The sequence below is a fragment of the Penaeus vannamei genome, chromosome 9, assembly GCF_042767895.1.
Source record: "Penaeus vannamei isolate JL-2024 chromosome 9, ASM4276789v1, whole genome shotgun sequence".
Taxonomy (NCBI): domain Eukaryota; kingdom Metazoa; phylum Arthropoda; class Malacostraca; order Decapoda; family Penaeidae; genus Penaeus; species Penaeus vannamei.
The window spans coordinates 33,032,727-33,047,485 of record NC_091557.1 but is presented as its reverse complement, the minus strand read 5'-3'; the positions used below and the strand labels follow the sequence as shown (position 1 = coordinate 33,047,485).

The 14,759-nt window shown below is 39.2% G+C and overlaps 1 protein-coding gene across 5 annotated transcripts in view; it reads right to left on the bottom strand.

The window, feature by feature from the left end:
- Positions 1-1,895: 1,895 nt before the first annotated feature.
- LOC113817708 (uncharacterized) overlaps positions 1,896-14,759 on the bottom strand; it is a 303,937-nt gene continuing 291,073 nt past the window's right edge. For 3 of the 5 annotated variants that reach the window (XM_070125593.1, XM_070125595.1, XM_070125596.1), the window contains 3 exons: positions 14,495-14,578; positions 10,888-13,994; positions 1,896-6,254 (listed from right to left, as the gene is read on the bottom strand). In XM_070125593.1, coding sequence (XP_069981694.1) covers positions 4,036-6,254; positions 10,888-13,994; positions 14,495-14,578 — 5,410 coding nt within the window. In that variant the 3' untranslated portion in view covers positions 1,896-4,035. Of the gene's footprint in view, positions 6,255-10,887; positions 13,995-14,494; positions 14,639-14,759 lie in introns of all 5 variants that reach the window. The other 2 variants (XM_070125592.1, XM_070125594.1) reach the window with 1 other exon arrangement.

Genomic DNA, 14,759 nt, shown 5'->3' with positions numbered 1-14,759 from the left:
AGATCCTCCACCTCCTGATACCACACACACACCCCTCTAATTCCTTATCCCACCCCCTAGCTCATGTACCGTATACATTATCACTCATAAATCAACTAAGATATAGCTCTCCTACATTGGAATATTCGCAGTTTCCAGTCTCACAGACCACACCGTCATATCCTTTCTTATAATCCATCTATTATCTCCTTTCTGTCTTGACAGCCTGTTCTCCTTCGTCACGCATACATATCCTTCACTTGATCTAATTCCCTTACCTAAAACACCATAACCCATTCACACATTAACACCTTTATCCATCTTTAACCTTTCAAATATTACTCTAGATGGTTGATGCACGGCAACTATCACCCATCACCACCCTTTATTATACTTTCTTGTAGTGCTGTATGACCTTAGATGTCTAGCACATTTATTTTGCTTTTAACCATTAACTATTAATCTATCAGGGTATTAACATGATTTATATGATTCAAATTTCATTTTATCATTCTTACATAGATATGTATATATTGCACTTAAAAGTTCTTTTCTTGTTCTCTCCATACTTTCTGCAATGAATGCATATATTTCAGTACATCACATGGGTGTGTACCCAATTAGTTCTTTTCTTAAGGGGTCTAATCTTAACATGAATTTACTGTGTTTCAAATTTAGCAATATACTCTAAACTTCTACCTTTCTTTGTTTTATTTTCCCAACATTTAATTTACAGCTTTCTTTCATTGACAAATTTTCCAGAGTATAACTTCACTGCCAATTCAATTAAATCCACAAGTGCATACAGTATATACATGTGTCCATTCGTAAATGTACATACATAAAGTGAAAATATAGAGCCAAAAGCATTTGATAGATGCTTTATGGGATATTGTATTTTGTATCACAATGCAGAAAGCTGGCATTTGCCATGTGAGTGATATTTGTTAATACAGGTACTTATTGATTTCTTTGAAACTCCATCTGTAGTGTGCACTACTGTGTATATTATAGGGTCTGTAAAACAACAATTAACAGTTCCCAGGAAAACTCTTATTTCCTATTACCTAATTTTAGCAGGCTCAATAAATATGGCTCTAACCTCTGATGGCAAGGGAAATGAGGGAGTGGGGCTGATTTTCCTCTAAAATATTCTCCAGCATTACAGATTGTCACACTTATACTTTGCTTATTGACTGATACCACAAGATACAGAAACAGAAGATGCAATACATGAGATTTTACTCTCATTTCTTTCCTAACAAAGATTTGATTTGCTGGACATGGACTTTTCTAGCAATAGAAGCTAAGACTTTCAAGTACTACCAGATAAAGTTCTTTCTATATTATTTCTTGTTATGCTAACCTGTGCTAATTTCATACATAAAATTTAAAATGTAGGAATTTCCCTGGAGTACATATTGAATCCTATACTGATAGAAAATCACTGAAGAAATAACAGATCTACATTTCTCCCTTAGAGCGACTGCTACTATTACAAGTTAATCATAAGGGTATTCTGATAGTTTTGATCATGGCTGTAACAGACAAGTAAATACAGAGTTTTGAGTCAGTGAAATCAAATGCAACACGTTTTGCAGGTTATTCTGGGCAACACATGGAAGTTCCAAAGTATGTAACTGACTGACTTTGTATTTCCATTCATTCACTTCATATTGAGAATACTGCCCTCAATATGTATGCTATGCAGGTTAATGAATTGAGAGAACTTTTTTTTCTAAAGTAAAGCCAATTCTAGGTCATGTCTTTATTGCTAACCCCCATGGAAACTCAAAAACATACAGTTGCAAGAAGTATATGCAAGGGATCTTCCAAGGTGCAGCTCAACTTTGGTGTCATGTCCACAGACTGTAAATGTCATGAAGGAAGACTCAGCAATGGCAATAAACAGCACATTTTGTTTTCCTGCTATTATTCACTGTTTATACTTTTATAATTTGGCATCAATTTTAAAATACAGTATTACATAAATTATTGGTACAGTAGTAGTTAACTGACAACTGTCAGGTATCATGACCTGAGATAAAAACCATCTTACAATATTTTTTCTTTACAGAATATTTACTTAAATTGTAACATACTGGGAATTAAAACACAGTGAAAAATAAAATAAAAATATGAAGCACTAATTACAAAAGTGTCTTTATCAATGTATCCTGTGTTTGAGCAGAGAGCTTGTTATTCTCAAGCTCGTATTTATTGAAATTCTTGAAGACAGGAAAAATACTTTGGTTTCATTCCTATGAAACCAGCTTCAAAGGATACATAGTAAGTCTAACATGGCTAAAGCATAATTATACAGTCCAGTAAAAAACTAAATACAGGGACAGGAGTTGCCTATCCTATAAGCCTGTATGATCAATATACAATATTTACAAGATATAAGTTATTGCTACAACAAATGATACATGGCTGAACTGATCAAGGGACAAAAAGGCACTTCCTAATTCAGACAATGTGTTCAATCTTTAGGCTTACAAAACCTAAAATTGGTTAGTTTAGCAAGTATGGAATAGTCTGTGTCTTTTGGGAATGTTAAGGAACTTTAATGAGTATAAAGGGAGAGCATATACCCTAAATAAAAATTCAGTCTTTGAGATCATAATTCTGCTAAGTGAGAATATTGACTAAGTCCTTCACAGTTACAAAATTGGATATAAACCAATAAATTAAATATACATAAAAATATTTCTGCTATGCATTTTCATGCATATGCACTGAACCTGCCCATCTAAATGAGATACAGCAGCAAAAATACTGTTGACAGTTGTAATCCAACTTCCTCCTTGTATAAATCCTACAAGTAAAATGGTTATCTGACACTATGGTAAAACATGAGATGTCTGGTGCTTTCTGGATTGTATAAATGACTTTGTGCTTATGGTTGAAGGTCACATGGTCCAAAGTTCAATGGAATAATGTATGACTTTGGCCTGCTGCACAAACAGGAGATGGTTGTGCAAGACTGTGTGTACCCCTGAGACGAGTAGTACCTTTGTATTTCCTTGGGCAGCTGAGCAGAAACCAAGGTGCAGCAGATTTCAAAAGACACAAAATCTTTTCACTATAACTTACACTATAGACAGCAGTACATTTCAGATAAAATCCAGTTATATATTCCAGAGAAAATCAGCAATTTCAAATCCATTTCAACACTACAATAATCAGTCTTTCATAATTAAGAAAAAAATCTTGGCTTTTAGAGTCAAAATCCCTGACTTCTTTTATAAGAATGATCAGTTCTGTTGGTTTTATGAGCTGATGAGTGAAGCTGTGATTAAATCTTACAAGTAAGAATCATATACAAATTACAAATCACCTCCAGCTTTGAAACCAACAAACTGGAATGAAATTGGATTTGTAAGTGTAACAAAGTGAAGACTGCAGTGATGCATCAACATTCAATCAAGACAACAGCCTGGATCAAGTCAAGTTTACTGAACATCAGACAAGAAAAATATATATTTATGAAACACAGATACAAGAACCTATTTATAAAACCCCAAAGCCCTAAGAGCATGCATGCTTGAAGGCTGGCAATATGTCAGTCTCGCAGAGGTCTGAGGGTAAACTGCTCATAGGTTCTACACTTTCTGTCACCAATATTGCCCATCCACAGCCAGTCTATTGGCACTACACCAATGGGGTGGGAGGGCACAATTGGTGAGTTGTGTACAATGCAAATCATTTAACACGTCAGAGCATTCTTTTCAAAAATACAGCTAAAGTGACAATATCTAATTTTTAGACTGACAACATGAAAGTTTTCTATATATTTTGTAAAGCTAAACTTATGACAGAAACTGGAATTTTGAAGACAAAGCACAAAAATGTCATGCCAAGATGACAATGGTCATAGAGCAAAAAAATTATAATTTATTAAGTACTAGTCATATTACCATCAGCATAAATAAGCATAGCTCATCAGCCAGCACAAGAAAAAAAAGGGTCAACAGGCTGTTGTCTCCCACAAGCAGGTATAAAATATTTGAGCATCATTATTTATCATCAATTACGACTAGATTAAGCCTCATGTCAGAGGGCTGTTTCCATTGATTCCTTTTCCTCTGTATTATTATTATTCTGTGCAGTGGATTGTTCACCTTCTTGTGTTGTGTCAGAGGTAATCATTGATACATCTGGTGGTTGTGGGGGTTGATCAAGAGTTGTATTAGGAGTTGAATGGGCAACCTCTTCAACATTTTCAACAGGGGATGATGAAGGTGAATAAGATGCTGCTGCTGCTTGAGAACTACACGGCTCACTGTAAGCCCGAGTTAAAGGACCTCTCACACTCTGGACATTCCTCCGTTCTGGGCTTCCCACACTGCTATCCTCTTCTTCCTCATCATCTTCATCCTCCTCCTCCTCTTCCTCTTCTTCAAACTCTTCTCCTCCATGGTCCTCTAAAATCGTTGTACTAATAATCTCTGTTTTGGGGGTACGGAACCTGCGGCCACTCCCAAAGCGACTTTGGAACAAGAGTGCTCGGGCTGTATTGCGAGAGGAAGGAGGCATGATGACACCTTCACTTCTAACAGGTGCAGGTGTTGGCTGAGGTGGTTTCACAACAGGAGCAGGTGGTGGGGAGTACCCATAAATGCCTGGACGTGATGCTTTCAACATCTCTACGGCTGATATTCTCTGGTTTCCCCCAGCGGAACTCATACTCTGGTTGAGAATCATCTTCTTGAAGTCCACTCTGGTTGTTTGTTTTGGGGTAGAGGAGAGAGGCTGTGACTGCTGATTTTGTTGAGCTTGTGTTACTTGCATCTGTTGATTCTGATGTGCACTTGCAGATTTACCTCCAGAAAACTGACTGGGTTTTGAAGGTTCATATTTCATAGATGATTCATCGGATAAATTCTGATATGGTAAAGGTGGCTCCACTTCTGTGGGAGAATCATCATCCTGTGCACTGGGTTGGGTCTGGTAGAGAGATGGTGACTCTCTGTGGGAAGCCCCAGACTGTTGTTGGGGCACTTGTTGGTCAGGAGGCCAAGCACCATAGGTAGTTTGTGCCTGAGGTCTTACAGTATATGATGGCAAGGGGCTCACTCCAAATACAGCAGGAGAAGTACTGCGACTAGATGAGGGAGTGTTATTTTGACTGGTGAAATCCCCTGTGGGTCCAGCCATTGTACCTCTATGATAATTATAATACTGAGGGTGACGCATAGCAGCATAAAGTTCCTCCCGACTCATATAGCGCCGTCCACGAGACAGATCACAAGCATTTAATTCTGTGTCCTCAGACATTACATTCTGGGCTGCGGGATTAACAGCAACAAAGGATGATTGGCTACTGTCTGGAGGAGATACTGGTGTTGTAGGTAGAGATCTTGGTCCCACACCCACACTAGCCTGATGTTGTTGATGGAGCTGTTGCTGCTGCTGCTGCTGCTGCTGCTGCTGTTGTTGTTGTTGCTGCTGCTGTTGCTGCTGTTGTTGCTGCTGCTGTTGTATGGTCTGATGCTGTGCTCTACGGCTATAATAATATACCTCAGCAGATGGACTACTGCGGTAACTATGATCCCCAGACATTTCACTAGAATAAGAGGAGTTCATGTCAGAAGATCCAGTGTCAGGAGAAGGATAGCGTATAAAACTGGAGTCATCAGCATGCACCAGCTTCCTTGCACCTTTCTGTGAAGCTGCTTTGAAACCTCCATCATCATCATCTGCACTCTCCTCCTTATTCTTCTTCTTTCTTCTTAAGGGCAAAGTCCAGAACCACTTTTTCTTTAATGGTTTTTCAGTTTTAGCTTCTTTTTTCTTTTTCTCCTTGTCCTTTTCTTTGTCTTTTTTGCTAGATTTATCCTTCTTGTCTAAAACTTTCTCTGGTGTGCTAGGATTGGAAGCAGCTGGCCTTCTTAATCCCCTGCTGTCCATTCCAGCTGTGTATGAAGCAACACTGGATCTCCTGGATAACTGTTGCTTTTGCTGTTGCTGCTGTTCCTGCTGCTGCTGTTGCTGTTGTGCAATCTGTGGATCAAAAGATTGCCTCCTGGAGGGTGGTAGAGAGCTGTAGCCCCTTTGGTGCCTCCCAAAGCCAGCAGGCAAAGTCTGGCCAACTTGTACATGTCGTGTCATCCCAATCCTGCCATAAATATCACTGTCTATGAGATTGTGGTGATCGTTGTAGGGAGGTGGTGAGGTGGACATGGGACGCGGGGGCTGCTGCTCCCTTCCGCCTCGACCCTCAACAACCAAGCCCACACTCTGAAGGCTGCGCTGTGACCCATACATCATACCTGAAGATAGTCATTGTTTTAAGGCATGCACTTTAAAAACATTCCTTTGTTTGAGTTCTGATACTGTTTTACTTTAACTTTAATTTAATTCAATTCATTTCTCATCTTGAAAATTCTCTCAATTATATCATGCAGTGTGAGATTTAATTTTTTTAAATATTCATAGTTTCAGTAAGACAAAGAAGCACAATTGAGATATTATGTGAAGATTTTTAAAGATTTTATATGCTCATCAGATCAACATTTTAAACTAATATAGGAGTCCTTAAAGTGAATATATTACTTTACACAATCTTAATTACAGACTTATATCCGAAACAGTACTGATTACTCTCCAAATGCACCCAAATAACATGAAAGTTTAAGAATACTCACCATATTTCACTACACACAACTGAGTTGCATGAGCACAGCAACACAAAAGAATGATTAAAATTCCATTTCATTTCTTTTAATTAGGAAAAAAGGTTAGTCCAGGTCAGTCAGCTTAAGTCATGGTTTCCAGCAGTTTATAAAAAACAAGCACCATAAATAACTGTGAAGATGTACCACTCTGGCATTGTTGATGTCAGTGCCATCATTATTTAAGAGAACAGAACAAGCTTCTATTAATCATTAATACTCACATTCCATATGGAGACATAACAGACACCACAGTAGATCACAAACAACTTTCCTGATCATACTATTGTTACATCTAAACACACATTATATCTAAAACTAATCATAATAAAGTATTTCAGTTGCAAAAAATAATCAGATTCTTTATATCTTGTTTTTTGACAATATAGTTCAGCAAATAATTTTTGGAAAAAAAAATTCCCTGTAGCATCTTAATTATCTATTATTATCATCATCAGTATCAATCAATACTTTTTGTTTTGCAGTTCTATATCACATTAAAAAATTATACTTTAATTAAATGTATGTGTTTATGTCCACATTGTAACTGAAATGTAACGTGAATGTTGCATTATCAAGCCTATTCATGCTGAGGCTTAGACATGGTCACTAGTTCATGCAGTCAAGTCTGGTCAGGCACAGGTCAGATCACACGGACAGACATGCAAGTAATAAGCATCTCATGATAAATCCTGCCACTCTGTTCTAGCTTCATGTTCTAATTAAATCATTAGTTCTATTTAAGATCAACATTTTTAAAGCACATAAGACAAGATCATGAGCCAGTCAGTTTGTTGGCATGGTTCATCTATGAAATTCAAGGGAACTAGGAGCAAACAAAAACACTGTATCGGTGGGAGGCACATGTATTAAGGGATTTGATACAGGCATGGTGAACCTCACATGCTGGCTAACAAAAAGAGACAACAGGCAAGGTGGAGCTGGTGGGAAGGTCCAATGTGCTAAACTCTAATCCCACAGGAAAGAAAACAGATACCAGTGGTCCTTGGGATTTTTTTTTTTCTTCAAATAATATATATATGCAAAATTACAATTGGGTGTATACCATGAACAAGGTATGCAGCAATTGGAAGTATTGCACATTTTCCCCTTGTAAGTGCCCATCTATAATATATAATAATTTACTCATTATAACACAAAATCAAAATAAGCAGATCAAAATATCAGAATGTAGTGGGATATCTCTGCCTAATTAAAAATCACTTTGAAAAGGTCTGATCCCAGTAACCTCTACGAGGAAAGAACCACCAGGTTTTGGAAGCCTGATTAGGAATTTCAAGAGTAAGAGAGACGGGAAAGACAAAAAGAAAAAATTTCACTTGATATCTGCCTCTGTCTCCTGTTCCCATAAGCATGACAGCTCACCCATCCTGGTGTACCAATCAGAAGACAAAAAACCCAAGCATCACCACAATGCCTCCACCAACCCTTTTCCCACTCTTTCCACCCTGCCTGGAGTTTACACAAAAGGGAAAAAAAGAGAGCTATCATGTAAGACATACCATCATTTTCTTAATATTAAAAAACAGTTCCTCTTGGAACTTTTCTTAGATACTAACTACATTTAGAAGACTAATCTAGAGAGCAATAACTTATTTAGTCAATGTTTAGCCACCAAATATCAGTGGTTTGTCATAAATCTTTACTTACAGCAGTGACTCCCAACATTAGAATTATGCACAGCATCAGAAATCTTGTAATTATAAAAGTAATAAAATGAAAATGGATACGTACAAAATGTATTCAATGTTTCTTAGTATAGACTGATCAAATACCTCAAAAAAAGCCATTCAGGACAAGGGGAAAGTCAACATTTCTTCTTTTTCAAAAGGTGTCATCACTAAGACTAGCCATGGTGAGGTTTCCCAAAATTTAATGAACTATACACTTAATGCAAAGTGATTTAAACTCCTTAATGTAAACAAGCTTTAGGAAATTCTGTTAACCATGAAAGATTTCATCCTAAATTTTGTGAACATTTACATCAATTAATTTACACTAATTTTGAAAGTGAAATCCAGTAATGAAAAGTTGATCAGCAAACATATGAAAATCACAAGCTTGTGCATGCATACACAGTAATATTGGCGAGTCCTGAACTGGAGATCATATATGTGTTTCATTGAAAAAATAAGATGAAATTTCATCTCCAAACAAGCAACCTTCCAAATTGGTAGACTACATTCCACTGGGTCCTTTGAACCTTATCAATCTAGATAATCTCAACAAAACAACATGACCTCTATGATCCAATAAAGTTTTTAAAAAATAAGAGGCAGTCTAAATCTAACAATATTGTACTTTATCACAAAATAACATAACATAAACACATAATAATATATGTGAAGAAACACATCAAATATAAAAATGCATGTCATATTATAGTTTTCTTGGAGCGAAAGAGAAAAAAAAAAAATAAGAAGAAGACTGTGTCCCTCAGCACTGGAAGTCATAGTGGAGCTGGGACAGTGATTAAGATTCGTATTGGAGAATCAAGTGCAATGCTAAGCAATAAATGTGCAAAAGAGTACCATGGACAAAGTGGTAAACATGCGTAGGTACAAAGCAGTGTCACTAGGGGCAGTTGGTTGTATAGCTCAAATCTCTGAACTTGGTGCACACAGCAAAAAAATCACAAATGTGTTTGTATATAATGCAGATGAAAATGATGTATAATGTATGTTGTAATGAAACATGGTTTTGTATCAAGCCACTGATGTTTTTAAACAATTCCAATATGAAATGTGTCAGTATGAATACATCACAAATCAAAGAAATTTTCACTTTCACATTTTTCTATTAGTGTAGTGTTCTATCCATGGTGATTTTTGTATATCATTGTAGTATTTTCACTGTATTTTGTTGCTAACATATATTAACTTTTTTCATTAACTGTAATGTCTTACTGGCAGATACAATACAGTTTACATTATGTATTTTGAAATGAGCCAGATTCTTTTATTCAAATCTGCCTCTTATTGTTGTAAAATAGCATTATAAGATAGCAGCAAATATTCCTAAGAGGTTGTAGTTTGTACTTTAAATATCATTTCTGAAAATTGATAAAGCTGATAAATGCTAATAATATACTGTACCACCAAAAGGTATACTAACTTGCAGTTAAAACATATTTGTAAAATTTGTCCAATTGCACAAACAAGAGCTTTTGACAGAACTAGAACATACTGCAACCTAGAAAAGGATTACACAGCTAGGAAAGTACCGTTCATCAGCTACTAGTATACACAGTAGTACTTGGTTAGTTTCACTACAGGAAAAAATGGCACTTATGTGACAATTAACATTACCTTGAGTGATTCACACTGACTAGGGAAGGGGATGGAATAATTTTGTTTAACTGACTATATCAAAGGCTAAGAATAGCCACCCTGATGTCTTTACCAAATCTCAGTATCTGTTACTGGAGATGGAGGCTTTTTAACAATCCCAACAACCCTTGGTCTGGTGCCAGCACTCAAGCTGAACTTTGACACCGGGCTGAATTTGGATTTATTTTCATTCTTAATGGCCTCCTCTTTCACCTTGTTTTCCTTACTTGTACCTGCAGCCTTTGGGGATTTTAATTCATTTACTACCGCTGGATTAACCATGACCTGAGCTCCATAGAATCTGCGCCTGAGTGTATTGGGATTAACTATTTGACCTGGACTAAAAGGACTAACTGGGCGTTTCTGTGCCGGAGTCTTGCCTCGACCCAAACCTTGCCCTGCATATTTGTGACTATCAAGAGAAAAGTTGAGCCTTCTATAGCTATTACCAGGATTTCCAATAGTAGCTCTTGGTCCATGGATTGTACTATTGTTTATCACTGGGAGTTCATAATGCACAGAACTGATATTGGCATGGCCTTCACCTCGATGGAATAGACTATTTGTAGCTTCTGACAAAGGGGCAGTAGCCAACTTGTAACTATTATTTCTTTGAAATGGACTAGGAATTGATCTTGCCATTTCAGTATTTGAGACTTTAATGTGATCTAATCTGAAATTACCCTTGGATGCAAAGTCATTTGAAAGTTTACTATATTTAACCTGCTCTGATGCTGGCACTGAACTAGAGTGAGTAGAAGCTACAGGTTTCTGGGAAGCTAAGCGGGCATGGGCCAAGGCTAACAATACACGATCTGTTGAAGGGTCAAGGTCTTGATCTAAACATGGTGCTTGTGACAGTGCACTACTGAAGTGAGTACCTGAATCTGTGCGCAGGTGAGGGTGAGTTAGGGCCATTGTGCTGGGTTGGGCCCCACGCCTAGGACTGGAGGTTACAGGACCTTGCACTGGGGTGGGTGCCCGGGAGGTGGAACCCCCGGGTGGGTATCCATGTGCACTCTGAGGACGCTGGGGAATCTTAGCTGATGACTGACTGCCCTGAGTAGTCTGGGGGGGAGGTGTAGCCACCTGAGCAGTCTGACCTTGAACATGTACATAGGCTCCAGCACGTTGACTTCTAGGAGACATGGGTGCTCCCTGAGATGCCATGATCACACCAGCAGAGGTAATAACAGGTTGTACTTGTGCAGTTTGCTGGTGTAACTGTTGACGTGCCTGGAATACCTCTTGCTGAGTCTGGTATATGGGCTGTTGTTGCAAAAGCATCTGCTGCTGATGTAAATGTCTCTGAGCTTCTTCCTTTGTCTGATAAATCTGCTGTTGTAAATGCTGCTGTTGCAACTGCTGCTGTTGCTGCCGCTGCTGCAATTGTTGTTGTTGTTGTAGCTGTTGTTGTTGTAGCTGTTGCTGCTGTAGCTGTTGCTGTTGTAGCTGTTGCTGCTGCAGTTGTTGCTGCTGTAGTTGTTGCTGCTGTAGCTGCTGTTGCTGTATCTGTTGTTGTTGTAGTTGTTGTTGCTGCAGCTGCAACTGCTGCTGTTGAACTGCCCTCTGTGCTTCCTGTCGTGCTTGAAATATCTGCTGTTGTTGTTTCAGGTGCTGTTGCTGCTGGGTGGTCCCATAAATACTATTTGAGCTTCCAGCAACGCTTTCAAGTTTATGCTTCTCTGCATAACTTTGTTCATCTTCAGTTTTTGAAACAAAGGCTACTTGTCTTTGACTACTTGGCGATTGAGGCTGTTGTAATGTTTGCTGCAGTCGTTGGTGAGGCAGTGACTGAGGAGGGCGAGACTGTTGGCCTGTCAAACTTGTTGATGGTAATGATGATGGTGCAGGTGCCATGCTCACAGCAAGGGGAACAGTGGTAGGAGCACTAGTGCCTTTTGGGTGCATGGGGTACAAGCCTGGTTTTATCTGCTGCTGTTCTGTGGAGCTGTGTAAAACAGGGTGTGAAGCAGTGCTGGAAATTGTTTGTACAGATGGTGTCATGTGAGACTGGGTAGTTGTTGTTATCTGAGGTTGAGTTGATATAACTTGTAAAGGTGTTGAGAGAGACTGTGTGGTTGGAACAGTCTGTACAGCTGGGGCTGCATGTGATTTTATATGGGGTAAAGTCTGTGAAGAGGGGACTGTCTGAGATTGTGAAGATGGAGCTTTAGAAGTTACAGACTGAGACAAACTGGCTTGCACTGGGGTCTGGGTCTGGGTTTGGGTTTGAGTATGAGGCTGAGGAGTAAATTGTGTTGCTGAAGTAGGAAGGGGCTGCTGAGGCCTATGTGCCATTGGATGTGGTTGAGGTGCTGTAATAGTAGTAGAGCTAGTCGTTGGAGGTGGTGGCAACGGTGTGTGCAATATACTACTTGGTGCAGTAGAAACAGAAGACTTCATGTGGGACACAGTCATTGTTTGAGAAATACTGGTACCTCCTGAAGCTTGAGGTTGAGTTGTATTTACAACCTGTTTGATGTATGGACCAGGTTCAAAAGAAGAGTGTCCTTTGCGTCTTGGTAAACTGTCTGAGGAATAAACAACCTTTCCATCTGAGTTCAACGTTACCCGAGCACCTGGCTTCGATGGATTAACTTTCCTTCTCTCCAGAGAGTTAGTTGGTGTAATTACAACATTCTGCTTAACACTGGTGGGTACTGCACTAAATGGGTGTGAAGCAGTTGTTGTTGGAGGAGGAAGTTCCTTGTAGGATACTAATTCAGAGCTGTGTGTCTGAGTTTTCTCACTTTGAGATTTTGACAGTTCCTCTTTTGATAATTGCTTTTGTAATTCAGCCTTCTGCTTGTCATCACTCTCTTGTGATAACCTTTTTTCTCGTTCAGCTTGCTTAACCAATGAAGGCCTAATCAACACTGGCTGTTCAGGGTCTGGGCGGGCTGGGGAGGCTACTGCTGCTGTATGCATAATACCTTTAAGATGGGCATTGATGTCCCCATCCTTACTGCGTGGAATGACAGTGAGTGTCGGGGTGTAGCCATGTGGCAGCTGTGGCAACTTTGACAGAGTGTCTTTCTTTTCACTGCTGCCATCATCTATAATACTTCTACCACCTCCAGTAGCACCTCCACTTTTTGCACCAGTATTGTGAAAAGAGTGCAGCTTTGCAGTAACACCAGAAGTACTACCCTGACTGGCAAGGGTACCATGAGATCCCTGAGCAGGTGCTTGCTGTCCCTGGTTATCAAGCTGTGATCCTGAACTATCACGAGAAAGAGGAACACTTCCAGACCGGACACTTTCATCATCACTCTGTGGAGGAGTTATAACACACATGGAAGGGATACGACTTGAGTTTATTGTTGTCTTCACACGGAATATTTCCTGCCTATCGACTTCCAGGTCTGACTCAGAAAATTCAAGCTCTGGTGAAGGTAGACTAGGCTGGCGAGGACTTGTGGGTTCTGTGGGAGAACTGGAGGTCTCTCTACCACTATCACCATCCCGAGAACTCCTGCTGTCTCCATCCTGACTCCCACTCTTGTCTGGCACATCTCCAGCCACATCTTCACGAGAGGAGGTGGATCCATTCACATGTATTACTGTTATCACACTTTCACGATTTTCTTGTTTTCTTTCTAAAGAGCTCACCCTTTGTGGTGGCTTGGGAGGGGTCTTTTTCTCTGGGTTCCTCATGACAACAGTGCCCAAGCTTGCTGAACTGTTTGTTGTGCCAGTGCTTCCCTTTCCGAAAAGCTCGTACTCACTTTCACTAGCCAGCTTATTCCCTTCGTAACTAACAGAACGCAGGCCACTATCTATATGGAATGATGTGTAATAGCCTTCTGTATCACAAGAATAGGCTGAGCTTGTATCATCATCTAAAAATGGAATATCTTGAATGTCTTGAGTGGGAGTTAGAGTGCCGTCACTTGCATGGGAAGAGGTTGAGGGCAAGTCGTCTGTTGTTCTAGAGTTTGTTCTCTGATTGCTTGAAGGAGAAGATGATCTGATTTGTAAGGACCTGCAAATATTGATCATATACAATTAACTGGTGCCCTAAAGCGATGAAACAAAATTACCAATAATTCAGGAAAAATGAGCTGTGTGACACTCGCACTGTAAATGCTAATCTGAACCATTTCAAACAAGTGCTTTTCCAGATTCTCTGATAATTCTTCGTGTTACATTATCACCTATGCTTCCATTACAAGCATGCAAGTCAAGAATGAGATAAACTTGAATTGTACCTTTAAAATATGGTTCACTGTTCATATGAGTATTTCATTCCCAAAGCTTTGTCTTTATTGCTTCCCATGCCATTCTCCAATAGAAATTTTTCATATATTGAATAATGACTGTCCATTCATGTCAACATTCTTTCTGGACAAGTATGGGATTCCATTCTTGATCTCTAGAACATCATCATACTTAGCATGCATCAAAATAAAACTAAACAGGGGGAGGGAGGATGATCTCAGGGAAAATACAATAACAAGAAAAAAAGAGGATAAAAGCACTTACTCTGACTGGATGGAGTCTTGCTCAAGAGAAGATGTAGGAGATGCAACAGGTCGGTGATGATCCGATTCTACAGACGTCCTGGTGCTGGAGGAAGCAGACCAGTTACCAGAGGAAGAGTGTGTCGCGTCGTCTCTTGTGCCTGCCCTGGAGGAAGGCCATGACATCATATCTCAATCTTTTTTTTTTTTTGGCTTTTGCAGTGATTTAATCAACCAAGAGAGATTTTTTGAGTTAAAGGCATTCATTTTAAAAACATATGCAAGTC